The sequence below is a fragment of the Phaenicophaeus curvirostris genome, chromosome 38 (genome assembly GCF_032191515.1).
Source record: "Phaenicophaeus curvirostris isolate KB17595 chromosome 38, BPBGC_Pcur_1.0, whole genome shotgun sequence".
In the NCBI taxonomy this organism is placed as follows: domain Eukaryota; kingdom Metazoa; phylum Chordata; class Aves; order Cuculiformes; family Cuculidae; genus Phaenicophaeus; species Phaenicophaeus curvirostris.
The window spans coordinates 527,511-554,056 of NC_091429.1; the positions used below are offsets into that span (position 1 = coordinate 527,511).

Sequence of the window (26,546 nt, forward strand, 5' to 3'; positions counted from 1 at the left end):
CAGCTGTAAGGGGATCAGCTCCAGGGATCGGCTGTAAGGGGATCAACCCTAGGGATCAGCTGTAAGGGAATCAGCTCCAGGGATCAGCTGTAAGGGGATCAACTGTAATGGGATCAGCTCTAGGGATCGTCTGTAATGGGATCAACTCCAGGGATCGGCTGTAAGGGGATCAACTCCAGGGATCAGCTGTAACAGGATCAGCTCTAGGGATCAGCTCCAGGGATCGGCTGTAACGGGATCAACTCTAGGGATCGGCTGTAAGGGGATCAGCTCTAGGGATCGGCTGTAATGGGATCAACCCTAGGGATCAGCTGTAACGGGATCAGCTCTAGGGATCGGCTGTAACGGGATCAGCTCCAGGGATCAGCTGTAAGGGGATCAGCTCCAGGGATCGGCTGTAAGGGGATCAACCCTAGGGATCAGCTGTAAGGGAATCAGCTCCAGGGATCAGCTGTAAGGGGATCAACTCCAGGGATCGGCTGTAACGGGATCAACTGTAATGGGATCAGCTCTAGGGATCGTCTGTAATGGGATCAACTCCAGGGATCGGCTGTAACAGGATCAGCTCTAGGGATCAGCTCCAGGGATCGGCTGTAATGGGATCAACTCTAGGGATCAGCTGTAACGGGATCAACTCTAGGGATTGGCTGTAAGGGGATCAGCTCCAGGGATCGGCTGTAAGGGGATCAACTCCAGGGATCGGCTGTAACGGGATCAACTCTAGGGATCGGCTGTAAGGGGATCAACTCCGGGAATCGGCTGGAACAGGATCAGCCCTGGGGATCGGCTGTATCAGGGTCTGTGGTAACAGGTTCCAGGATCCCTCCAGGGATCGGCTGCAGCAGGATCAGCTCTAGGGATCAGCTGGAACGGGATTGAGACGAGGGATCAGCTGTAACAGCATTTTCTGTAACGGGGTCGGCTTGAGGGATCAGCTGGAGGGATCAATAACGCGATTCCCTCCCTCCCCAATAATCGATTTCCCCCCCGGGTCCTCCAAGCCGTTAGGAGGGCGCCTTTCTCCCTCCCGCTCCCCACAGCGCATGCGCCTATCTAGCCCAGCCCCCTGCCCGTTTCTCTATCGTCACTTCCGGTAACGGCGCTTCCGCTTCCGCCCGCCTGGCTGCCGGTAGCCGCCACCGCGCCCGGCACAGGTAGAGGCGGCCCCGAGCCCCCGCCACGAGCTCCGAGCCCCGAGCCCCCCGCCACGAGCCCCCCACCCCGAGCCCCCGCCCCGAACCCGAGCCCCTGAGCCCCCGCCCCGAGCTCCCGCCCGGCGGCTCCCTCTCTCTCCCGGTCCCGCTCGAGGGCTCCGTCCCCGCCCCGCTCGGTGGCTCCGTTCCTGTTCCCTTCCCTGCCCCGTTCGGCAGCTCCATCCCCGTCTCCCGTCCCCGCCCCGTTTGGCGGCTCCGTCTGCGTCCCGGTCGGTGGCTCCGTCCCCGCTCCGTTCGCTCCCATCCCGCGTGAAGTTTCGCGATGCTTTTTCTCTTTATCTTCGTCTTTTAGGGCAAAACCCGGAGTCGCCGCCGCCTGTCGCTCTCCCTCCGAGCCGCCCCCGCTCCTCCGCTTCCCCCCGCGGCTCCCGGGGCGGCTTTGGGGCTCCGCGCCCTCCATGCGGGGCCGGCGCCCATGAGGATGGAGGCCCGGGACGGGGCGCGGGCCGAGCGGGGCTCCGTCTTCCAGGCCTTCTCCCTGCCCTCGGCGGCCGGCCTGCGGGATCCCCGCTCCCCGCCTGACACCAAGGTGAGGCGGCAGGGGCGGGAGGAGGGGGTTTGCGGGGCCCGACTCCTTCCCTGGCACCGTTGAACTCATCGTGTGGGGTTTCCTGGGGGCTGGGGGGGCTGTGGGCAGCATTCCCAGAGCCTGGAGATCCAAACCTGCCTGGGGCCGGGAGGGCTGACAGCTGTCAGTGACCTGCATGTGGAACTGAATTCCCGTGTGGAGCCAAAATCCACCTTGGAACCTGCCCGTGGGGATAACCCCGTACCTGAACGAGCTCATCTCTCAGCCCTGGTGGGTGCGTGCAGCGAAAATCTTGTGTGGATCCTGCCTGTGGGGTAAACCCACCCCTCGCTCACGGCCCCAGCGAGTGCCTGCTCCTGTCTTGCCGCTGCTGTTGTCTCTGGAGGAGTTGACAGCATAGCTGGAAGCAGCTCTTTTCCCCTGTACCGAGATGAAATCGGTGTTTATCTCTTTCCTCATTAAAACGGCTCTTGTGCCAGCAGAGCAGATTTTGGGAGGGACTGGGAGAGCGAGTGATGCTCTGGCTGCGTCACCAGCCCCATGCTGATGTCTCAGGGCACCGCGCTGCTTTGCTAATTGCTAGTTCCTAACGATGGAGCTGGAGAGGATGTTCCCCTCCTTTTCTCATCCCTGGGATTGTGCCATGCTTCCTTCTGATAACCTCCTGTGCTCTTTCCATGCAGTTTTTGCCCAACAAGACCAGTGGTTTTACGTGCCCGGCTGGAAACGCATCATGTGCTCTCAATTACAGCCCAGGTAAGAGCGTTTTCCCGTTTAGAGTGTTGTTTTTTCTGGCTGTTACCCTGCCCCAAGCATCCTTGGGAGGAAGCTGTGGCTCTTTCTTACTGCTGCTATCTCTCTCTCCCCTGCAGAAATCCACTGCTCCGAGAGCTACCGGGCAGCGGCGGAACCGCGAGCCTTCAGCTCCAGTGCCAACGGGCAGTGGAGGGGCTTGGCTTCGCTGTGCTCCGTGCCACCGAAGCTGAGGCTGAGCCGAGGCTCTTACCTCGAAGCTCGTAAAACCCCCAGGTACGTCCAGCTCTCTTCTGTGTTCAGCGCTCCGTGCAGAGCCCAGTGGGAGCCTCCAGCAGGGATTTTATCCCCCACAAACCATTTGAATCAATACAAAGTGTGTTCGTGGTGGAAACAGTTGTGTGGGTCAAGGGTGTGGTTGGGTCTGTAGGCACTTTTGGTGTTGATAAAGCTCCCCGTGGCAAAGATGCCTCGAGCAGGGTGCTAGCGGCGCTTTGGAGAGGGTGCAGAATGGTGTAACCTGCCCGTCTGGGAAGCTGCTAGTGGAACGGATCCGTTTGGGATGCTGGGAAAAGAATGGGAGCGATCACTGCGCTGCTGGGAAACTGGGAGGAAGAGCATGTTGTTGTTTTGGGGCGACAGCACGCTGATTAGGGCACAGTGCGGGAGCTCGTTTGGCAGCTGATGGGAGCTGTCGCTCTGGACTGGGTTGAGCCTTTATGGCTTCTGAAAATCCCCGTGGTGGCCAGTGGTTGTTTGGAAACAGGGAAAATAAATTTCAAGGGCAGAAACGCCTGATGGATCCAGGTGTTTTGTCACGAGCTGTTAGGTGGAAGCGTGGGAGTGGGGAGCAGCGAGGCGAGGGTGGGAAGAGGCTCCCAGCAGATGCCGATGGTGGCGGTGCCGGCGGTTCAGCCATTTTGTGTGCGGGCTTGGAGTGGGAGCGGTGGATGTTGGCGGGAAGCGAAGCGCCGCGGGCTTGGCGGCTTTGGCTCCTTGGCCTTGCAGTGCCATCTGCTGGCATCTGCTCCGGAGAGCCGGACTCCGGCGTCTAAGCGGTGTTTAAATCATAAATGGAATACTTGGTTCTGGTCGTGGTCAGGCAGCCAGGTTTTTGGCTGGGTTTGGGGATGAAGGAGAATGAAAGTATGGACTATAACAAGCATAAAATCAAATAAAGCGTTTTCCTTCTCACAGCGGGACGTCCAACAGTTTTGTAGGAAAATCAAACCACCATTGCCATGCGTCGGCTTTTCCGATCAAACCCGCTCAGAGTCCGTCCTGGAGCGGTCCGTGTCGTCGCAGCCTGCTTAGCCCCAAGAAGACTCCCCGGCGGTTCGTCAGCACGGCAGAAGAGGTAAGGAAGAGGCTGGGAGACATTCCATGCGTGGGTTTCTCCAAAGAGATCCGTTTGTGCGTGTGGTGGCTCTGACTGTCTGTCCTGCGCTGGATTCACTCCTCTGCCAGGCAGAAACGGCCTTTGGTTCTGCTCGCACTGAGACCTCGGCCGTGGTTGCTCTCGTCGCACCTGATGGCTGGATGCTTCGAGAGCCCTGGATGTTCTTCCATCAATACAATTCCACACGTATCTACTCATTATTCACGGTGTTGATGTTGAAATTGTGTTGGTGATTCATATTTGGTTGTTTCCCTGCAGACTGTTCGAGAGGAGGAGCGGGAGATCTACAGGCAGTTGCTTCAGATGGTCACAGGAAAGCAGTTTTCCACATCCAAGCTCTCTTCACTGTCCCCCTTCCATCTGTGAGTCCATAAATTGCTCTCCCCCAGCTTACGGTGCCACAAGTTTTTGCAGGGAGCTTACTTTCCGTTGGTCCTAGGTCCAGATGTTCCAATTCCAGCAAATCTGCAGTGAAAGAAACTCCCAGCAAGAACTCAAAGCTGTTTGAAGCGCCCAGGGTTGCGCCAGCCAGTTCGGCAGCCAGTGTTCTTGGAGTGCCAGAGCAGCTCTCCCACAAACCAGCACTCTACTCTGCCCCCACTTATCCCACCAGGAGCTTCGAGTCCAGTAACTCCACAATCCAGCACCAGCAGGAAGATCTACCAGCATCAAATTCGCAGTCAGAAGGTAAAAAAGAAAACCTCAGCCAGCCAAAAACAGAACCCAAAGGAAAACCTTAAAAACTGACAATCAAGTTAAATACGCATTTCCTACAGGAAAGCTGCTGCAGTGGGAGGTGTCCCTGCCCCTGGCAGGGGGTGGAGCTGGATGGGCTTTGGGGTCCCTTGCAGCCCAAACGATTCCATGATTCTGTGTGGCAAACTCTCTGTATTTGGACCCCTGCAGCAGTGACTGCGAGGTAACGACAGTCTCTGAACTTCTCTCTCTCTTTAGGGTCGGACTCTGTCATTTTACTCAAAGTAAAGGATTCCAGAACTCCAGCACCGAGGTAAGCGGCTGTAAAATGCTGTCTGGAGGGAGGGGTGGATTTTGCAGCTGACACTAAGCCGGGCAGAAGCATTGATCTGCTCGAGGGCAGGAAGGTTCTGCAGAGGGATTGGTTCAGGCTGGATCCTTGGGCTTAGACCACCGTGACGAAGTTCAGTAAGACCAAGTGCCAAGTCCTGCACTTGAGACTCTACAGCCCCGAGCAGCTCCAGGCCTGGAGAAGAGCGGCTGGAAAGCTGCTTGAAGGAAAAGGACCTGGGGGTGCTGGTTGACAGCAGCTGAACATGAGCCAGCAGCAGCCTGGTTGGACAAGAAGGCCAGTGGCTTCTTGGCTTGTATCAGAAACAGTGTGGCCAGCAGGAGCAGGGAAGTGCTTGTGCCCCTCTATGTGGCACTGGAGAGGCTGCACCATGAATCCTGGGTTTGGTTTTGAGCCCCACGCTCCAAGAAGGACATTGAGGAGCTGGAGCGTGTCCGGAGAAGGGGACAGAGCTGGGGAAGGGGCTGGAGAACAAGAGTTATGAGAGGCAGCTGAACCAGTTGGGGTTTAGCCTGGGGAAGAGGAGGTTGAGGGGAGACCTCATCACTGTCTACAACTACCTGAAAGAAGGTTGGAGCGAGGCGGGTGCTTGTCTTTTCTCCCAGGCGTCAGGTGATGTGATGAGAGAAAATGGATTCAGGTTGCACCAGCGGAGGTTTAAATTGGATATTGGGAAATATTCCTCCACAGAAAGGGTTCTTGGATGCTGGCAGAGGCTGCCCAGGGCAGTGATGGAGTCTTTATCCCTGAAGGGTTTAAAAGCCAGGCAGATGAAGTGCTCAGGGATGGCTCAGTAGAGGAAAGAGATGGTTGGGCTCAACCTCAAAGGTCTCATCTAACCCAGTGATTCTGTAATTCTATTCTGTTTACTGCTGGCTCTTCCTGCTCAGGCAGCAGCGCTGTCCTCAGGTCGTACTTAGAAACCACTCTTCAGGGAATTCCTCCCTTCCCACATGGAGGAGCACGCTGACACCTCTCCTTTCTCCCTCTCTCTAGCCTTCCGTTCTTCCAGGCAGAACTGTGGATCAAAGAACTGTAAGTCCGTGTTTTCTGCTCTGTTTTCCTGATCACATGTGGAAATAAAACGTGGATTTGTTGACACAAACTCTGCTTTTCAGAACCAGCGTCTATGACTCGCGTGCTCGGGAGAGATGGCGGCAAATCGAAGAGCAGAAGGCGCTGGCCTTACAGCTGCAGAGCCAGGTAACAGGGAGCAGTTACTGCAGGGGCAGGCTCTGTGAGTCCAGCTGTTCAACCACAGAATAGAAAGTCAAATCTGAAATAGAAAAGTGACAGAAATCAACTTCTTGGGGCTCTGGTGTCTCCATTGCTTCCCCTTGCCATGGCAGGGCTCTCGGTCCTGTCATTCTCAGGATAAATGCTCCCCCTCCCTACCCCTTTCTGCATCTCGTGTAGTGATTTGCTCACGTAGCTCCCTCACGAGCCCTTGGAAACCCCCTGATCCCAAGGTCTTTCCTTCAGCGGTTGCAGGAACAGGAACACTCAGTGCAGGATCTGGTAGATTTAAATCTTCGAGTACCCCTTGAGAAGGAAATCCCTGTCACGGTGGTCCCGGAAGAGAAAGAGGACGCAAAGTCAGCTGATGGCGAAGAGGAGTTCCCTGAGATCACCGAGGTGAGTCCTTCTGCATCTGTGTATGTGCACAGGTGGATAAAAGACCTGGATATGAAGGTGAGTTCAGTTCTGAAGTTCTCAGCACAGGGAAATCTGTGCGTAGAAATTGGTAGCTGTTCCTTTTGCCGTGTGGATTTTGTAGTGAGTTTATCCTTGTGGAGCAAATAATAAACCCAGGTTTGAATCCAACCTTTGTGATGGGAATAGCAGGAGCTTCCCTTATCTGCTCCTCTTTCCAAACCTGCCCGTGTCCTCCCTGCAGGAAATGGAGAAGGAAATCAAGAACGTGTTCCGTGGTGGGAACCAGGACGAGGTCCTCAGTGAAGCTTTCCGGTTAACAATCACTCGGAAGGACATCCAGACTCTCAATAACCTGAACTGGCTCAACGATGAGGTGAGGATCCCCCTTTGGCTGGTAATGGCAGTTTCCTTTGGCAGTTGGAAGCATTCCGTGCTCCAAACCATTCCATGATCTGTGGAGAAAAGCCAGCGTAGAGCAGGCATGTGAGGAAATGGCAATACTGGGAGGTGTGGGACATGGGGAATCTCTAATAGAGACAACTGCGTTCTTAAATCTCTCTGGGATTTGGGGGGTTTTAGGGCTGCAATTCCCCTCAGGACACATCTTTGAAGGGACTGGTAGAGCCCAAACCAGTTTCTTCTGTATTTTTGCACAGGGACAGAGCACCTTGTGCTGAAATGTCGCTAGTCTTAACACATCCTGGCTGCCTTTTCTTCTCCAGATCATTAATTTCTATATGAATTTGCTGATGGAGCGGAGCAAAGAGAAGGGGTTGCCAGCAGTTCACGCCTTCAACACTTTCTTCTTTACCAAATTGAAAACGGCGGGGTACCAGGCTGTGAAACGATGGACTAAAAAAGTGGATATCTTCTCCGTGGATCTCCTCTTGGTGCCCATCCATCTGGGAGTGCACTGGTGCCTAGCGGTGAGTGAATAATCACAGGAGAGCATTGCCAGAGTGTGTTCTCCTTTAAACCCACCCTGCTGAGGCTCAAATTCCACGGATTTTGAGACGCAGCCGTTGGTACAGGGAGTTAAGGTTGGCGTTCGTGCCTCAAATCGAAGTCGAGATCAAGTAGAAAGATAACTGTGGCTTTTCGGTGTGGTTCGAGTCTTTAGAGATAGAACACACAGTCGTGAAGGTCACAGCGGGCTCGCTTGGTCTCCAGAGAATGATCTTGTTTCCACGTTCCCACAAACTGGCCTTTAGAGGCGTTGCTGCGGGATCATTTGGGGGAGATTTAGAGGACTGATACCGCGCGGTGCTCTGCCTCCTGCCCTGTCCCGGCCCGGCTCTTGGGCACCGGCGCAGGAACAGATCGCGTGTGGCTGTCGAGCCTGCGTCAGCCTCCAAGCTCAACCCTCCTGGAAGGTGTGGAAATGGGGCATGGGGCCCCCAGGATCCCACTGGGGGCACTCGTGTCTCGAACTGCTCGGTTATGTGTGCGGAGCAAAGCCTTTGTAAACCTAACAATAAGCATAACAGAGCACTCTTGTGTTGTACTCAATTTAGAGATTCAGGTGCTTAAGTAACACAGCAGGAAGGGGTGGGGTTGGGAAGGATGTGGAGGATGACAGAAGTCCTCTGAAATCCTCTCTGCTTTGAAATGGTGAAAACTTGCTTCGTTCCAGGAGCAAAGCCCGTGGTCCTGGCAGAGAGACGAGCTCCCTGTGCTCTGTGTTGTTAATGAATCTCTCCTTGTTTAGGTCGTAGACTTCAGGAAAAAAACCATCACCTATTATGACTCCATGGGTGGAATAAACAGCGAAGCCTGCAGGATCCTGTTGTGAGTAACGCTTCTTTGAGTTGTGCTTCTTTAAAAACCAAACAGCTTCTTGGCTCACCCTGGAAGCAACAGGACAGTCACTTTCTGGGTCCTGAAAGGAGGATTTGGAGGAATAACCTGGTTTACTCTGCGTGTTTCACCACGTGTTGTCAATGTTGTCTGCAGTTACAAAGCTGATGTGCGGAGAGCCCTGTGCTGATGCCGGCTCTTCGCCTCGTCCCAGGAGGCTGGCATGGCCTTTGTGGGTCTGGAGAGGTCTTGGAGCCATTCACTCAGGACAGCAGGCTCTGCCGGTCTGACAGAGGGTCCTGGGCATCGTTTTTAGGAGGAAAACAGCATCCAGGCCCCTGAGGGACATGGGACCCTCCCTTGGGGGAGTAGCTGCTTGGAGAAATGGCATCTCCTGGCCCTCCCTCCAGGTGGGAGCTGTTCCTGCCTGTGGCAAAGCTCAGCTCAGGAGCTCGGCCCTTTGTTTCCAGGAGGAGATTCTGGAGAGCGTGGTGGTAGATGCAGGGTGTGTGAGCGTCTCTTGCATCGGGCCATAGATAAAGGCTTGCACGGGTCACTTCATTCCAAGGCCCAGCAGGGCGTTACGTGCTGCGCTGTGCCTGCACCCCAGAACTCAGAGAAAGCTGTTCTTCTGGTGATCAGACCACAGAGGATGTCTTGGTTTTCCCATCCTGAGCTGTGCTCTGCGAGGGAGCCGAGCTGGCTGCCTGTGCTCTTGAGCTCTTGTAGAAGAGAGGTGTTCTTGTATCACATCCAGAGTTGTTTTCCCATATTTGGAAGCTGCTCCTGAATGGAGTGCGATTAAAAATGAGCTGGTTAAGGGAAGGTAGTGAACCATCCCCCCTTTTCCAAGGTCCCCGATCACGTCAGGCTGTCAGGTTTGATATGAATCAGATCGCAAAGTGATTGACAGAGCAGTCGCCAGCCCCTCTATCGCTGCGACGTTGACCCTGGGGCGGCCGTCCGTTCTGCTTCTCGTCTCAGTTGCTCTGACGCTGACTTGGGAATCTGATCCTGAGTCTGGTGTGAGGCTGAGTGTGTCAGCGGGGCTGTCACTCATCCGGTCAAGGAATGTGAATCATGATAAAGAGAGACAGCAGGGAAATGCCATTTCCAGTCCACTTAGCGCCTTCCTTTTCCAGTTCAGGTGCTTTGCAGTCTGCGCACAGCGGGTTCGTTCAGATAACTCTGAAAATGCCTGTTTCCCTTTTTGTAGAATCCTGTGAAAGTTTGGGTTGGAAGGGACCTCAAAGCCCATCCAGTCCCACCCCTGCCATGGGCAGGGACACCTCCCACTGGATCAGGGGCTCCAAGCCCCATCCAACCTGGCCTTGAACCCCTCCAGGGATGGGGCAGCCACCCCTCTGGGCAACCTGGGCCAGGGCCTCTCATACTCAGATCAAAACATTTCTTCTTAATGTCTAATCTAAGTCTTCCCCCTTCCAATTTAAAGCCATTCCTCCTTGTCATGTCACTCCATGCTCTTGTATAAAGTCTCCTCCAGATTTCCTGGAGCCCCTTTCAGTCCTGGAAGCTGCTCTAAGGTCTCCCCAGAGCCTTCTCTTCTCCAGGCTGAACAACCCCAACTCTCTCAGCCTGGCCTCACAGCAGAGGGGCTCCAGCCCTTGGATCATCTAGTGAAATGAAGCACCTGGGAGGTGAGAGAGGGACCCAGGGGTTCTTCCCATGCTTCCTTTACGGATCTGGGATGAGGAAGGAGGTCCCCAAGCTTGTGGCAGAGAACAGCGGAGGATACAGAGCATTCCAGTTACGCAGGGTGAGTGGTAGAGAGCCAGGATTTCAGGTCGCTGTTGCCCTGGCCGTAATTGTTTTCCCTCTGTTTCCTTTTAGGAGGCTTTTATTGGTTGAATGCAGTGGGAGGATCACACCGGGAAGAAGGGACGGAGGTCCTATTCATGGTTAGTGACCCTTTCATGCTTTCAATCTTTAGAGCTTCCTAAAGGTGTGGTGAGTGTCATACAGTTAGCCAGACTTCACTGAGGAGGGAAACTGAGGCACAGGGAACGCAACTGATTCCATACAAGGGCCACTGGCTGGGCTAGGAGTGAGCCAGGGCTGCAGGCGTTTGTGGCTTGGTGGCTGCCAGGCTTTGCTTCATAGACGAGTAGATGAGGTGCTCAGGGATGGGTCAGTTGTGGACAGGGACAGTTGGACTCGATGATCTCAAAAGTCTTTTCCAACCAAATGATTCTATCATTCTAAATCGCCGAGGCACCCAGTCAGGCTTTTGTGTGTGTGTGTGAGCGCTGGAGAGGACAACCCCCTGTTTTCTGAGTTAGGAAAATGAGATTAAAAGCCTGCAGTACTGGATGGGGCATCTTGGGCCTGGTGGGGTTTGGTTCGGTGTGTAATTATGCTTAAAAAACTGGCATGGCAGCCAGGGCTTCTGGTAGCTGCAGATAAAACTGGATGTGCTGAAGCCACCCGATGACTTTATTCGCAGGAGAGCCAGACCTGTTTCAACTTCCCTGGTCCCTTCTTTGCCTGCCAGACGAGTCTGGCGCTGGGATCCTCCTGCCGCCCTCGCTCCGTATGTGCACACCACGTGGAGATGTGCTTGGAGGCCCCTCTTGGTTCCTTGTGTGACGCGTCCTTTTATTTATCTACACAGCTTCACTCCCCATCTCCCAGCGTGCGGAACAGCGTGGGCTGTGCACTGCTGCTCTTTTTTCAGTCGAGGATTCGAGTGGGGTCTGTAGGTAGGCAGCAATTCCAGGGATTTGTTTTCTATTTCAATTTGAAATGAGGCTGTTTCATTAACAAACATTTTCACCGTGGTTGTGTTGTGCAGATAGGCTGCTCCCTTCCTCCAGCTGCTGTGCTGGAGGCTCAGCTCACCCTTATTCTCACTCAACGCAAGGAGTTTCTTCTCCATATATTGGGTTTTCACTTGGAGATGAGACATGGAGACTCCTCGTGCTGGGATTAACCCCCTGCTGCTCTCGTCTTGTCCAAACTGCAGCCGAGCAGAGAAGCTTCCCAGGAGCAATTACAGCCGGCGCTGGCAGCCCCTGCGCCTGGGGAACGGGGCTGGGATCCCACCTCGGCTAATGAAGGCCGACAGAAAATGCTTGTCTGGACCTGATCTGGGCCTGCCCGGAGGGAGAATCCCCTCCTTGACCCTCTGACATCCAGCAAAAGCTATTTCTGGCGGGTTTTTTAGAGACACGATCGCTGGGATGGCACCGTATCTGCGTTCAGAGGCTGCTGGGGGGCTCTGCTGCCCTTTTGAGGACTAAGTTCAGCAGCCCCCCCCTGTATTTCAGGGCCTCTTCAGCCCAGGAGGGTTTTCTTTGAGTACCTCTTTAAAGCTTTGATAAAGAGAAGCTCCCTGACGGGCAGCAGGTCAGCAAGTTCCACCCAACATCTCATCTGTGGGGCACATCACCCCCTTCTCCCACCACATTCCAGCGTTTACTAACAGCAAGATGCGATTTCGCCAAGTCTTTGTGGATCAGATTTCCAAAAGATGGCACATCTCCTCGCATTGGCAGCCAAACCTGCTTCCCTCTCCGCGCCAGCTGCTCTCTTGACCCCTCTGTTCGAGCCAGCAGCATCTAATCCCTCGCTTTTCCTTTCCAATCTTTCTGATCGCAGCTGTGACGGTGAGAAGGCTCCTTGGGTTGTTTTGAGAAGATGCCAAAGGTGGAAGAGGTGGTTTCAGAGGCTCTTCCTGGTCTGTTTGGTAACTGGGATGAGCAGAGGGAGCCTGCAGAGCTGAATGTCACTTACTGATGCGGGCAGCCAGCAGAGAGGGACTTTATTAGGGCTGTTAAGAACATCCTGGGCCCTCATCTCATCTCTTTGGGCTCCCTCTGGTCCTGCTTTGTGTCTGTGTCATCAGATCATAGAATCATGGAAAGCTTTAGGTCAGAAGAGACCTCAAAGCCCATCCTTCTCCAACCCCCTGCAGGATCAGGGACACAATCCCACTGGATTAGGTTGCTCCAGTCCCCATCCAACTTGGCCTTGAACCCCTCCAGGGATGGGGCAGCCACCCCTGCTCTGGGCAACCTGGGCCAGGGCCTCCCCACCCTTATTGTGAAGAATTTCTTCCTAGTGTCTAATCTAAATCTTCCCACTTCCAATATAAAGCCGTTCTTGCTCGTCCTATCACTCCATGCCCTTGCATAAAGACTCTCCCCAGCTTTCCTCAAGCCCCCTTCAGGTACTTGGAGGCCACTCTTCAGGTCACCCTGGAGCCTTCTCCAGGCTGAACAACCCCAATTCTCTCAGCCTGGCCTCGTAGCAGAGGTTCTTCAGCTCTCGCATCATCTTCGTGGCCTCCTCTGGACCTGTTCCAATGGTTCCATATCCTTCTTCTGCTGGGGATTCCAGAACTGGACACTGCACTCCTGGACACTCCAGTGTCCTTCCTGATCAATCAACCTTGATGATCCTGTGATGATTCTAAGATCCTCGAACGCCAAGAAGCCCTGGTTCACAGGAGGCCATCGGAGATGGAGCTCAGCCCTCCAGTCTCCCCTGGAGGATAACGCTCTGCTTGCCGGAGCCTGCGGAAGCAGCAGTGGCTGCTGAGCTTTTCCCTGCCATGACTCACTGATGAATTAGGTTTGTTTATGGTTCTGACTCCCTGCTTGGCAGGTACTGATTTGGATGGGTGTTTAAGCTCTACGTGGTCCTTTTCACTACCTCGACGCCCTTTTGAAAGGGCCGAGACGAAAATATTGGACTTCCATTTAGCATTAATTCTGCAAACATGGCAGAGGACACCTTAGGTAAACGGACATGTCCTGTCCTGGCTAGTGTCCCAGCTCCTCTGAGTGAGCTTTCCTTGTTCTCTTATTCCTACAGGCAATACCTAAAGCAGGAAAGTCTGGACAAGAAGAGGAAAGAGTTTGACACTAATGGCTGGTCGCTGTTAAGCAAGAAGAGTCAGGTGGGTGCGGAGAAGAGATCTGTCTTGCTTTTTTTCTTGGCCCTGATGTGCATTTCCTGACTGGTTTTCCCAACGGACCTCTTCCCGTGGTGATTCCGTGGGGGGAAACAAATCCCAGCTCTCCTGAGGCTTCGCTGTGGGCCTGTGTGAACTTGATGGAGTTCAACAAGGCCGAGTGCGAGGTCCTGCACCGGGGTCAGGGCGATCTGAGGGCTGGAGAACCTCGTGTGGAGCTCCTCACCCTTAGTAGCTGGGAAGTGGGCACCGTCTCCTCTGGAAATAACGTTTGATTTTGTGTCTGTTAAAGGAGATTCCTCAGCAGATGAACGGCAGCGACTGTGGGATGTTCGCCTGCAAATACGCTGACTGCATCACCAAAGACAAACCCATCAACTTCACCCAGGTAACCCCCACCCTGGGCTGTCCCTCCTGTTCACTGGCTCGTGGTGCTCATCCGGGCACATTCCTGTTGTCCCAAATGCCCTTTGCTTCCTTCCCTGTGGATTTGAAGCGCAATCAGCATACGCAGGGATTGTTCTGCTCCTGCCCAGGGCAGAGCTGACTCAGTTGGTCCTTTACACCACAACAAATTGATCCTCTGGAGCCGTCCCTGCTCCTTCTGTTGTGCTCAGATCCATGGGGAAAGCTTGTGGGCCTGTAACACGACCCACTTGTAGCAGGAACAAAAATGAGACGTTGCAGCCCAAATCCCAGGGAATTTCAGTGTTGGTTAATGCTATCAGCCTCCACAGGATGAATATTTTACTTCTAATTATTAGATAATATCATCAGAGCTACATTATTCCCCAAGCCTCATCTGTGTCCTGGTTTCTGTAACTGGAAAGTGAGTGTCCCCCAAGAAAGGGGGTCCAGCAGTTGTGTCCAGCAGTGAGCGATGTTGGCCTGGACAGACGGACTCTCTGTGTCCCAAACTGGCCAGGTGACCCAAAGGGTGGTGGGGAGTGGAGTTCAGGCCAGTCGGAGGCTGGACAAGGGATGAGATGAGAGGAAATGGCCTCAAGTTGCACCAAAGGAGGTTTAGATTGGATATTGGGAACAATTCCTTCATGGAAGGGGCTCTCAGGCCCTGGCAGAGGCTGCTCAGGGTGGTGATGGGGTCCCCGTCCCTGGAGGGGTTTATAGCCGGGTGGATGAGCTGCTCAGGGATGGCTCGGTAGTGGACAGGGATGGTTGGACTCGATCTCAAAGGTCTTTTCCGACCAAACGATTTGATGACGTGCCGATGTACCTTCTCTTCTCTCCTCTTCCCCCCTCGCACAGCAACACATGCCCTATTTCCGCAAGCGGATGGCCTGGGAAATCCTTCACCGCAAGCTGTTATGATGCCGTAGTGCCCAGAGCCGCTTCCTTAGGCCCTTGTAGCAGAAGTGCCCGGACTTGGCTCTGCCTGGCGGCCTGCGAGCCGTGACGCCACAGACCCGCCTGGGGCTCCACTCAACGACACGGCAGACGAGCTCTGCGGTGTATTTTTGGTAACCCACCCTCCACGGACCAAGGGAAACATTCAGAAGCACACTTGCTTTTTTTGTCTTTTCTTTTTGTATTCCGAGACCTATTTTTACAAGCGATTTCAGGTGCTGAGACTCGCGGGGGGCAGCTTCAGGCATTCAAGGAACTTTGGTTGCTCTGTTTTTTCTCTGCTGGCTTCGAGCCGACGGCGTCGCTTCGGGAGGGAGACTGGATGCCAGGGGAGGGGAAAGCACTTAACACGGCTTGGGATGCTCCGTGCGCCGAGTCGGGTGAGAAAACCCTGCCTGGGGGTGGATATCGGGAAGATTTGCTTGCAGAGGGCGTGTCCTCTGCTCCTGTGTTATCTCCCCGTGGTCCTCAAAGCCAGCATTTTCTCACCCATCACAAACTCTCCCCTAATCCTACCACGATAACCCAGCGCTCTTGCTTCTTGGCGCTGCCTGGCTGGGACCTTCGAACAAGAAGCGTCCCTCGAGGGCGGCAGCCGGAGCCAAACGATCTCCGAAAAGCTCTGGTTTGTTAAATGCCACTCCTGCCAAGTCCTTTTTTGCCCGAGGAATTGTCTCCCGGTCCTTTAGCATCAACTGTTTACGGATATTCAGGTACAAAACTCAAGCAGAGCCGTCGGATCGGTTTGTAAATATTCCCAAACGTTTAATCCGGAGTGACAAAAGAACAAAGTCTTGCGTTGGGTTTGGGTTTTGCTTTTCCTACCTCCTTGTGGGAGCTGGGGCTGCAGCTTTGTCCCTGTGCCGGGGGCCCTGGCCGCGCAGGATCAATTGTTCCTGCTCTCTCCGCGATGTTTTGCACATGTTCTGCCTGCGGAGAAAAGCTGCGGCGGGGTCAGGGGTTGCGTTGGGAGCCCGGGAACCGCAGGCGAGTGCTTCCAAAGGCATCTCCGAGGCCCTTCAGGGCGAGCTGCGGCCCCAGCACTCACAGAGGGAAAAAGTGAAATGTTCAGAAGCACCAAAATGGGGTTTTTTTGGGAGTTGTGCGGTGCTTCCAAACCCTTCACCCTGGGCTCCGGGTGGTCCCGAAGGGGCCGTGTTGGCGTTTTTCCACTGGGTTAATTTATTCTCGGGGCGCTGTGGGAGGAAGCAGCCGGGGTTCGAGGAGCTTCCCAGGCCTCTGAACCTGCTTCTTTTCGTGTACAGAACCTTTTTACGTACGAGTAAAGAACGAAATGATCTCCATTTTTGTATTTTTGTCTCCAGAAAGAGAGAGAGGGATATTTTTTACGTTTTTCTCTACCCGTAAGCAGTAGTTTTGTACAAAATTCCTCCCTCGCTCCCGCCTGGTTGTCGTCTTTGTAGACTGGTTTGTATCCTTTCCCCTTCCCCTCTGCGTGTTTTATACCGAGTTCATTTATTACCTTTTTCTATCTTTTACTGCAAGTAAAATTCAAAGCGTACAAAACCCGTGAATGTAACGTATCTGTTCTCTTGTTGGGTAAAGGAAAACTCGTCGGGAGCTGCATCCCAACCCCTGGAGCCGCAGCATCACTGTGGGGAGCAGCCCTCGCGCAGGGAAAGCAGTTTTGGGTCATTCACCCTCTTGAGTTAAAATAAATCCCTCTCGGCAGGTTCGGGCGCTCACAATCCAGGGTCTTTTATCCCAATTGGATGGAGGAAGGAGTCGGAGCTGGAGTGCAAAGGCCTTTTTGCTGCATTCCCAAGCCGGAGGTGGGGAGGTGGGACCGGGGATCCCGTCCCAGTAACCTGCTTTAGGTCTTCATCCCTTCCCACCCTTTGGAAGGAGCTTCCAACCCACGTTGCCCCCGCTCGGAACAGTAGTTCTGGGCTGAAAGAGCCCCTTACAATGTCCCAGCAACAAAATCAACAAGTCCCTTGTTTTCCTTGGCTCCCTTGCTCCCAAAAAAGCCAGGGAGCAAATGGTCCCGTCAAAGGCGGCTTGTGCCCGGGCTGTGCCGATCCCCGCAGGGATCGCACCCCCTCCCCGGCCCGTGGCTCCCAGCCCTCTGCGGCCGCTAGAAATGCATTCAGCATTTATTCCTACCCTTCTTTCTGGCTTATTAATAGAATAAATCACATCGCCCAGCCCGCCCGACCGTCCCAGCCTGGGGATTTTCAGGTCATATTGACTTTTTTTGCCTCCTTCCTGTATCCTTATTCCTAGACATGAGGGAGATTTTTACCCACTGTTTCCAAAGAGCCAGTTATTAGCGTCGCTGCCGCTCTTCACAAACACACACGTGGCTTCTGTAAATACCCCCGGCGCTGTCTCCCACCTCAATGCTCCATTCATCCTGCCCAAGGCCGTGCCTAGAAGTCGGGAACTACCTGCTCGGTGCTGAAGGAGCCGCGCTGCCCCTCGCAGCCCCCGGGGATTTACAGCCAGGAGGGGGCTTTGCTGGGGGCTTCTCCCTCCACCCTGTGGCTCTCGAGGAGCCGCGCTCCTCGCCTCCTTCTCGGGATGCTGCTGTCTGGGAGCGACGCTCCCTGCTCCGCTCCCACGCGAGAGCGCGGTTGTGCCTCTGCCGGCCAACAGGCTTTTCTAGACTGCGTGGGGTTGGTTTCTTCTCTCCGTTTCTCCCCAGGGATCCTTCTCTCCCACCCCGGGCATCCCTTTGGGCTCCCAGAAGGAGGAAAATAGGGGTCGTATCCGCTGTTTCAGTGCAGGTTGGGGGCTGATGTGATTGAGAGCAGCCCTGATGAGGAGGGCTTGGGGTGCTGCTTGATGAGAAGCTCGATGTGAGCCGGCAACGTGCGTTCAGAGCCCAGAAAGCCAAACCCTGTCCTGGGCTCCCGCAGAAGCAGCGAGGGAGGGGATTCTGTCCCTCTGCTCTGCTCTGGTGAGACCACTTGGAGTCCCCGACACCAGAAGGGGGATGGAACTGTTGGAACGGGTCCAGAGGACGCCACGGAGGTGATGTGAGAGGTGAAGAACCTCTGCCTTGAGGACGGACTGAGAGAGTTGGGGTTGTTCAGCCTGGAGAAGAGAGGGGAGACCTTAGAGCAGCCTCCAGGACTGAAAGGGGCTCCAGGAAAGGACCAGGTGGATTCAAAGAGGGAGCGAGCCCACTGCCCTGTTGGGTCATCCCAAAACAATCCTTAATGGAGAACTGCTGGCTTCCTGCTCAGCTGAGTGGGTCGATGATCTCCAGCACTTGGTGTGGAGCAAGGATAAGCCAGGACCTCCTCTCGGGCCACTGGGCCACCTCTGCCCGGGCTCCCTCGCCTCGTCTTTGCCTTCCTGGGATCTGCTGACCCCTAAATCCCTTGAGCAAAGGACCAAGAGGTCTTGACACCAGGAGGTCCCTCACGGGGCCACGGGGGTGCAACCATTTATCCAACGGGCATGCCTGGAGGAGGTCGGCATCCTTAGGGATGGTTGAGGGAGCAGGGAGGAGGCACCACGGGGAGTCCCGGCGCAGACCCTGCATCCCAACCTTCTCCCCATCCCCAGGAGCTCCTCATCCAACCAGCCCCCAAGTCCCCCCAGCGCATCCCCCTGCCGAAGGTGACACAGTGACAAAACCTCCATCCCTCTCCCCCCCGCCTTGATGCCGAATCCATGGAAAAGGGAAGCCTGGAGGGGGGGCAATGAAGCCGTTTGGGACACAACCGCCCTTTGTGGGGCCGGAGCGCGCGGCCGCGTGTTGCGATTGGCGGCCGCATTGTTGGGTAAACGCTGTCCAGGCTCCGGCAAAATAATTAGGCGAGTTCCTATAAAGCCGAGTCCCAGATTTACGGCGTGTGTGGACACAGACGCCCCTTGTGCCGGGAGTGGAAGGAGTTGCGGGGGGGAACCCCCAGATCGCAGCCCCTCGTACCCCAAAACCACGTGTGGGTGCCCCAAAACCATCAGCCCTGAGAGGGGCTGGGGAGGGGATCCCAGCCCAGACCTGGGGGGCTTCTGGAGCCCCCACATCCCGAGATGGGGGGACTCGAGGCTTAAGGGGGGTGGGAATCTGCTTTGGGTTCAGTTCCTGGCATTTAGGGATCCAGCAGGGGTTAACCCTGATGTTCTGCTTGTGACCCTCCCTCTGCAGCAGCCTGGGACCCCTGATCCCCCCCAAAAGCCGTGACCCCCCAAGTCTCCCCCTACCCATCAGTCTCGAACCTCCATGTCCCCCCCTTCCCAGCAGCCTGGGACCCCCAAGTCCCCTCCATCTCAGCAGCCTGGGACCCCCAAGTCCCCTCCATCTCAGCAGCCTGGGACCCCTAAATAATCCCCATCCCAGAATCCTGGGACCCCCATGCCCCCCCTGGGAACCACCCTGCTCGGAGCCGGCCGGGGCGCAGGATTCGGCCAGCGATGCCGGCTCAGCCTGGGGGACCCCAGCCCCACTCGGGGCTGTGACTCAGTTTCCCCTTTCACCCTCTAACTTGGGGGGGCTGTTTAACAAACACCCCTCGCCCCCTTAACTCTCCCTACCCCCTCATCACAATCCTTGCTCCCCAAACCAGACAAGCTGGGGGGGCTGCACACTCCACAACGTTCCTGATTATAATTCCTCCTAACGACAGACCCAGCACAGCCGGGGCCCCCCCAGACCCCCCACCCCCAGCTCCTCATTAGCCCTCGCGCCCCCGCTGCTTTATTTCCACTCCTACCCCCCCAAACCCCCTGCAGCCCCATCCTGCCCCGAGCCCAGTCTCCGTTCAAGCCGCGGGACCCTCGAGCCGTAAGAAAAGTTGCTTTTAGAGTTGGGATTTTTTTTTTTTTTCATTTTTTTTCCTGATTTATTTAATTTATTTATTTATTTTTCTTCCCTTTTTTTTTTTTTTATCCATCATCCTCCAGCCAGGGACACAGAGGGCGGCTTTGTGCCGGCGGCAGGACTCCGCGGGGCAGCGCTTGGGGCTCTGGCTCTTTGCCACCCCAAATAGATGCCCCTTTTTTTTCGGGGGGAGACACGCTCACACGATACCCAGCATCAAAAGATGCTGAATCCCTTGCTATCCCACCCCACCCCCAAATCCAGGGTGGAAAAACAGGGTGAAACCCCCTCCTGTGCCTCAGGGTTGAGAGAGGGACTGGGTTTGGGGGTCCTGGGGGATCCCCAGGCCTGGATTTGGGGTCAGCTTTTGGGTTTGAGATGGGTATTTTGGGGGTTGGGATGGATATTCGGGGGTCAAGGATGGATATTCTAGGGTTGGGGTGGATATTTTGGGGTTCGCAATGGATACTTTGGGGTTTAGGATGAATATATTGGGGTTGGGATGGATATTTTGGGGTTGGAGATGGATATTTTGGGGTTTTGGATGGATATTTTGGGGTTTCGGATGGATACTTTGGGGTTTAGGATGAATATATTGGGTTGGAGATGGATATTTTGGGGTTGAGGATGGATATTTTGGGGTTTCGGATGGATACTTTGGGATTTAGGATGGATATATTGGGGTGGAGATGGATATTTTGGGGTTGAGGATAGATATTCTAAGGCTGGGTGGATATTTTAGGGTTCAGGATTGATATTTTAGGGTCAACATTGGATATTTTGGGGTTTAGGATGGATATTTTAGGGTTTAGGGTGGATATTTTAGGGTTTAGAACAGATATTTTGGGGTTGGCGTTGGATATTTTAGGGTTGGGATGGAAATTTTGGGTTTGGAGAGGGATGAGGAGGGGATGTCACAGCAGGGACGGCTTTTGGGGTGCTCAGAGCAGCAGGGGGGTCCCCAAGCGATGGAGTTTGGGGGCATCATCCCCCCCAGCCCCTTATCCCAACCAGCTCCCCCCAGACCAGCCTGGAGGTCGCAGTGGGTGGATCTGGGGGGTCCCGGGCTCATCGAGGGGTCGGATCCTGCAGCGCCACAGATAAGCGGGGCCGGAATCGGGGTTTCTATTTCTGGTCGTTTATTTAACCTCGGTGGTGGCCGGGAGGTATTTTTAGCTCCCCAAACCCCCCCCAACCCCATTCCCCTCCGGTGCCGCATCCGACCCCCACAGCCGCCACGGGGCTCAACCTTCGAACCCCCCAAAATTTGGGGGTTTGCCCTTATTCTGCCTTTTTTAGGCCACTTTACCCCATTTTGGGGGACAGGGATGAGGCCAAGCATGGGGGGGGGGGGTGCTATCATCCCAATCCCCCCCCCCTTTTTATTCGCACCCCAATACTCGAGGCTGCAGCCCTCGTTTCCCTAACAAAAATTGCCCTTTTTGCACCCTCTGTCCCAAATCCGCAGGGTTTGACCCCAAAGCCGAGGGCCATTCCCGCACCGGGATGGTTTCATCCAGCCCCCCCAGCCCCCCAGCCCTTCCCCCCCCCACCCCCAGCCCCACAAACATCGTCGGCCTCTTTCCAGCCCTCATTAATTTGGGATAATCAAGGCTCTCATTAGCAGGGTGCACGCCTGCCAGTGCCCCCCGCCCCCCCCCAGCACTGGCACCCGCAGCTTTGTGTCCTATTTTGGGGGGGGGGGAAGAAGACACCCCCCCCTCCCATCCCATAAGGATTTTGGGGGGGCTGCCGACCCCCTAATATTATTATTTTCCCCATCCCTGAAGCTGCTTTCACCCTGGGGATTCTCTGCTGTCTCGTACAAGGGTTGTGCAGGGGTGGGCTCTAAATTTTTGAGCTCTAACTATTTTGGGGTGGGGTGGGGATGAGAACCCCTAAAAAAAGAGGGGGGGCTTCTTGTCACAAACTCCTGCTTTTGGGGTGAAACTCCTTGTTTTTTTGGATGGAATGCACTGGCCCCCCAGCCTTAACGCTGAATTCTCTGCTCCCCCCCCCCCCAATAAAAACCAGACCCAAAATCACCACGATCGCCCTCAAACCCCCCCGTCTGCGAGGCAGGAGGCTCAAAGGGGCCCTTTGTGTGGTTCTACCTTCCCAAAGAGTCGCCTTTTCATCCCAACCTCTGAGGAGGAGGAGGAGGAGGAGGAGGAGGAGGAGGAAGAGGCCGCGATCGGGGGGCCCCAACGTGGGGGAATTATTTGACATCATCTCACAAAAATGCTGGCATCTTCCCCCCCACCCCCCCTTTTTTTTTGTTTCCAGGGGGGGTGATGCCAGAGGAGCCCCTTGGTGGGGAACAAAGGGTCTGTGTGCGATAAACACCCCCAAAATGAGGGGAAAAAGGGGCTTTTTGGGGAGGTTCGAGTGAACCCAGATTGGGGGGGGGGTGTCCCAGATGGAGAAAGGGGGTGAAATGGGGGGGGGGGGTCCTGGGTGTTTATTGAGCTTAAAGGTGGCTGGGAGCGTGGGGGGGCTGCCAAACCAGCCTTTTTGAGGTAAATTCACCCAAAATAGTGTCGCTGAGGGGATGGTGTGTGTCCCATCCCCCTGAAAAGTCACTGCTTGGGTGCCCCCCCCCCATCCATTTGGGCTCAAACCCTGTTTTAGGGGGCAAAAATATCCACCTAAAAATATCACCTTTGATTGCAACAAGTGGAGAGGGAGAAGTATGTTAAAAAGTCCTTTTTTTGGCCGTGCAGGCGCAGTTTGGGGGGGTTCGGGGGGGACTCACAAAGCTCCTTTCTGCTCCCCGTTCCCATGCCGGCCAGGGGAAATATTTGGGGGAAGCTCTGAGGTTCAGGGGAGGTGCCAGCAGCGAAAAATGGTGATTTTCTCTTCCCTTTTACTGAACCCCCCCTGTTTTTAAAGAAAAAAAAAATAAGGGGAGGGGGGATCATCTGTGCCTGCCCCGTAAAGCAAACAGGAGAGCGAATGTTGGGGCCAGCGAGCCTGGAAATCCCTCTGTTTTGAGCCCGGTTGTAGGGGATTTGGGGGAGATGTCCCCCAAAACTGGAGAGAAATGGGGCAAAATGGGGCTGAAATGGGATAAAACGGGGGAAAATGGGGCTGAAATGGGATAAAATGTGGTCAAATGGGGCTGAAATGGGACAAAATGGGGACAGTCCCCACGGCTGGTGGCATCAAAGTGGGGACAATCCCCCTGGATAGGGAGAGTAGGTGACAGCAGCCCCCACAGCTGGTGGCATCAGGGTAGGGATTGTCCCCATGGCCGGTGGCATCAGGCTGGTGGCATCGAAGCAGAGACGATCTCTCCGCTGGTGGCATCGGGCTGGGAAGAGCATCCTGCCTCGTGGCATCGGGGTGGGGACAGCATCCCCGGCACCATCGCCGCGGTGGGGACCGTCACCCAGTGCGGGGACAAGCCCCAGGGAGGGGACATCCCTGCTGGGTAGCACCGGCGGGGCAGCGACAACCCCAGTGGGCGGCGGGGATGCCGACGATGCCGGTGTCGCTGCTGGTGTCGGTGCCGATGCTGGGGCCAAACGCCGATGCTGGGGCCAACGGTGACAATGATGATGATGCCGGTGCCAACGCTGATGCCGGTGGCGATGGTGGGGATGGTGCCGGTGCCCATGGTGATGGTGCTGGTACCAACGCCAGTGCCGATGCTGGTAGTGGTGGTGCTGGTGGTGCTGGTGATGCCGGTGCCCGTGGTGAGGATGCTGGTACCAACGCCGATGCCGATGCCGATGCTGGTGCCGATGCTGGTGGTGCCGGTGGCACGGAGACGCCGGGACGGGCAGAGTTAAGGCTCATTCCTTCCACTCCTGCCACACGAATTCCAGAGCTGCCTTGGCGATTCCCGCGATTCCCTGATGGCCTTTCCAGAGCCCGAAAACGGGGAAAGCGGGGAAAGCGCCCGGCGAAGGGACTGAGGGAAGGGAGGGGGGTAAAAAGCAGAAGGATTTGGTTTGGATTTTTGGGGTGGATTGGAGCTATAGAATGAGATTTGGGTTACAAAATCCCAGTTTGGGGTCACCTGGCCTTGCTGGGTGATGCCTCGACGCCCAGCGGGGCCGGGAGATCCGGAGGCTGCCAGCGATGGTGGGAACCACACGGAGCCCCGGCTCCTTTGGGAAGGTTTTGGGGTGAAAGAGACCCCAGGAATGGGGACCCCTCTGTCCGCTGAGCCCCTCGCCTGGAGCTGAGGCTTGGGGGGATTGGAGTCGGGGGGCAGGGGGATCGGAGCTGGGGTGCTGAGGGATTGGAGTCAGGGGGCAGGTGGATGCTCCGTCCCTCCCCCCTCTCTGGGCTCTGTCGTGCCGGGGAGCTGCTGGTGACACCGAAGCCCCCCAAAAAGCAGGGTGGGGGGAACCATCGCGTTGTTATTTACTCCCAACCCCATTTTCCAGTGGAAAGCGGCGTCGGCAGCCAAATCCTGGCCCCTTTCCCGGCCGCCGTCCCCAGCCAGAGCGGCCGAGCGCAGCCTCCTCCACCTGCCTGGCACTGGACCCCCAACCTCCCCCCAGGTTTGGTCTCCCCTTACCAGCTGGGGAAACTGAGGCACGGAGCCGAGCAGGAGCACGTCCCGCAAACAGCAGGGACATCACCCAGCACCTGTGGGAGCGGTTTTGGGGTGCAAAGAGGATTTTGGGGAGGCTGGTTTGTTCATTTGGGGGGGTGAGGGTCCAGCTGGAGCTGCTGCCATCCCAGCTCCAGCCGAGGGAGTTATTTTTGGCCCCGTTTGCCGGTGTCCGACGGCAGCGCCGGTAACACAGCAGCTTTGTCCTTGTCTGTGGGAGCCTCCCGGGGGGCTGGGGGGCTCGGGGGCGGGGATGGAGAGGAGATGGGGGGCACCCGGGGGGCTTGGGAGGATCTGGGGGGTGAGGAGGATCTGGGGGATGAGGAGGATCTGGGGGGGATGAGGTGGATTTAACTGGGGATGGGGATGTTTTGGGGAGGGATTAGGAGGATCTGGGGGTGAATGAGGAGCATTTGGGGGGCTTGGGGAGGCTGGGGGGGATGAGTTGGATCTGAAGGGGATAAGGAGGATCTGGAGGGGATGAGGAGAATCTGGAGGGGATGAGAAGGATCTGGAGGGGATGGGAAGGATCTGGAGGGGATGTGGAGGATCTGGAGGGGATGGGGAGGACCTGGAGGGGATGGGGAGGATCTGGGGGGCTTGAAAAAGATCTTGGTGGATGGGAAAGCTTGGGAGGGGAGGATCTGGAGGTGCAGCTGTAGCAGAGATGCTCCATGGTTGCAGAGCGAGGGGCTGGGTCTCTGGTGGCTGCGTGCTGACTCTCCACCTGCCCTGTCTCCATCCATCCAACCATCCATCCCTCCCTCTCCCCATCCACCTCCGTCCCTCCCCAGCTCCATCCCTCCCTGGTCCCATCCTTCCATCCTCCATCCTTCCCAGCTCCATCCTTCCCTGGTCCTGTCCTCTGGCTCCATCCCTCTCAAACTCCATCCTTCCCAGCTCCATCCCTCCTTGATCCCATCTTTCCCTGGTCCTCTCCATCTCCAGCTCCATCCCCCTGGTCCCGTCCCACCCCTTCCCCCCCAGGAGCCCAAGGCAGGATGGAGCCCCCCATCCCAAACCCTGACCCCCCCGGACCTGTGACCCCCAACACCCACCCATGAGCCCCCCTTTTCCATTTCACAGAGTGTTTTTGAGGTGGGTAGGAGATGGGGGGACCCCTTTTTGTGCACCCCCTTTTTGAGGACCCCCATTAACTGGTTGGGGGGGGCACAGGGGGTCCGATAGAGCCTGGTCTCTGCAGCCTGGGGCTGCCGGGGGGAGCCCCAAAGCCCTTTTAAACACCAAGGTACCCCCCCCATCACCTGACGGCACCCAGCACCCTCCCCATTTCGGGGGGGTCAGGGGTGGGATGGCCCCCCCCATTTTCTCTGCTCCCCACTGGCTGCTTTGTCCACACAGAGCTGGGGTGCAGACGTGGCAAGGGGGGGGGCAAGCCCCCCACTTTGGAGTTGAGCCCTGGGATGGGAAATTTGCCCCCCCCCCCAAACCCCACTGCAAAGTGCTCATTCTGTGTGTCATCCCCCCCACCGTGTTGGGGTGCAGGGACGCCCCCCATCCTCCTGAACCCCTTCCCAAAGGTGGGGGGGGGGCTTGGAAGGGTCAGGCTGCATCCTGTGCCCCCCCCCTTGCACTCCCTGTTTTTCCTGGGGGGGGGAATGATGGTCCTGGGCCCAGTTCCAGGCAGAGGAATGATAGGGGGGATGGATGTAGTGAGGGGGAGCAGAGATGGGGGGGGCTGGGAAGGGGAGGGGGTCCCTCCAGGATGGGTAGCCGAGGGGTCTCACTCCTTGGATGAGCTGGAATGGGGGGGGGGTCGGGGGTCTCACACCCCCAGAATAGGATGAAGTTGGGGGGGGGGGGTCTCACTCCTCCGGAATGGGGGTTTGGAAGCCTCGCCCCTCAGGAACCCCCGGGATGGGATGAAAGGGGGGTCTCACCCCCCCAGGATGGGCTGGAATGGGGGGGTTGGAGGTCTCACCCCCCCAGGACGGGATGCAGGGGGGGGTCACTGCTTGGATAGGATGAAGGGGGGGGTCTCACCCCCCCCAGGAGGGGATGCAGGGGGGGGTCATTCCTTGGACAGGATGAAGGGGTCTTATTCCTTGGATGGGACGAAAGGGGGGGGGTCTCACCCCCTCCGGATGGGATTCGGGGGGGGTCACCCCTCAGGATGGGCTGCGGGGGGGTCACCCCTCGTCTGGGATGAGGGGGGGGGATCACCCCTCGCCTGGGATGGAGGGGGGGGGGGTCACCCCTCGCCTGGGATGAAGGGGGGGGGTCACCCCTCGTCTGGGATGAAGGGGGGGGGGTCACCCCTCGCCTGGGATGGGGGGGGGTCACCCCTCGCCTGAGCCGCAGGGTCTCTGCGGGGCCGGGGCCGGTGCGGGGCGGTCCCTGGGCCCCGAGCCCCCCGCCCCCCCCCCGCCCCGGGTCGGGTTTCAGGGCCCGGGGGGCCGCGCCGGGACTTATACCGGGGTCCGGGGCGGCGCGGGCACCGCTCGGCCCAGCGCTCGGTGAGGGGCA

At 56.5% G+C, this 26,546-nt stretch overlaps 1 protein-coding gene across 2 annotated transcripts; it reads left to right on the forward strand.

Annotated features, from left to right (window-relative positions):
- The first annotated feature begins 1,109 nt into the window (after positions 1 to 1,109).
- On the forward strand, positions 1,110 to 14,851 carry SENP1 (SUMO specific peptidase 1). 2 transcript variants are annotated; one of them, XR_011339331.1, is made up of 17 exons: positions 1,110 to 1,154; positions 1,507 to 1,743; positions 2,427 to 2,499; positions 2,616 to 2,772; positions 3,694 to 3,853; positions 4,154 to 4,257; positions 4,335 to 4,582; positions 4,850 to 4,904; positions 5,940 to 5,978; positions 6,062 to 6,146; positions 6,426 to 6,578; positions 6,841 to 6,972; positions 7,322 to 7,525; positions 8,308 to 8,387; positions 10,248 to 10,315; positions 13,233 to 13,317; positions 13,625 to 13,687. XR_011339331.1 is itself a non-coding variant. In XM_069879549.1 (17 exons), the coding sequence occupies exons 2-17, from the start codon at positions 1,630 to 1,632 to the stop codon at positions 14,659 to 14,661; spliced, it is 1,848 nt and encodes a 615-aa protein (XP_069735650.1). In that variant the 5' UTR covers positions 1,110 to 1,154; positions 1,507 to 1,629; the 3' UTR covers positions 14,662 to 14,851. The 2 variants fall into 2 exon arrangements, 1 of the variants encoding a protein (XP_069735650.1); XM_069879549.1 differs by lacking the exon at positions 10,248 to 10,315 and adding an exon at positions 14,599 to 14,851 and having other exon boundaries at positions 13,625 to 13,720.
- Positions 14,852 to 26,546: the final 11,695 nt, after the last annotated feature.

Coding starts and splice junctions, on each gene's coding strand:
- SENP1 (XM_069879549.1), top strand. CDS start 1,630: ATGAGGATGGAGGCCCGGGACGGGGCGCGGGCCGAGCGGGGCTCCGTC. Junction 5,979..6,061: donor GAACTGTGGATCAAAGAACT/GTAAGTCCGTGT, acceptor TCTGCTTTTCAG/AACCAGCGTCTATGACTCGC. Junction 6,147..6,425: donor CCTTACAGCTGCAGAGCCAG/GTAACAGGGAGC, acceptor TCTTTCCTTCAG/CGGTTGCAGGAACAGGAACA.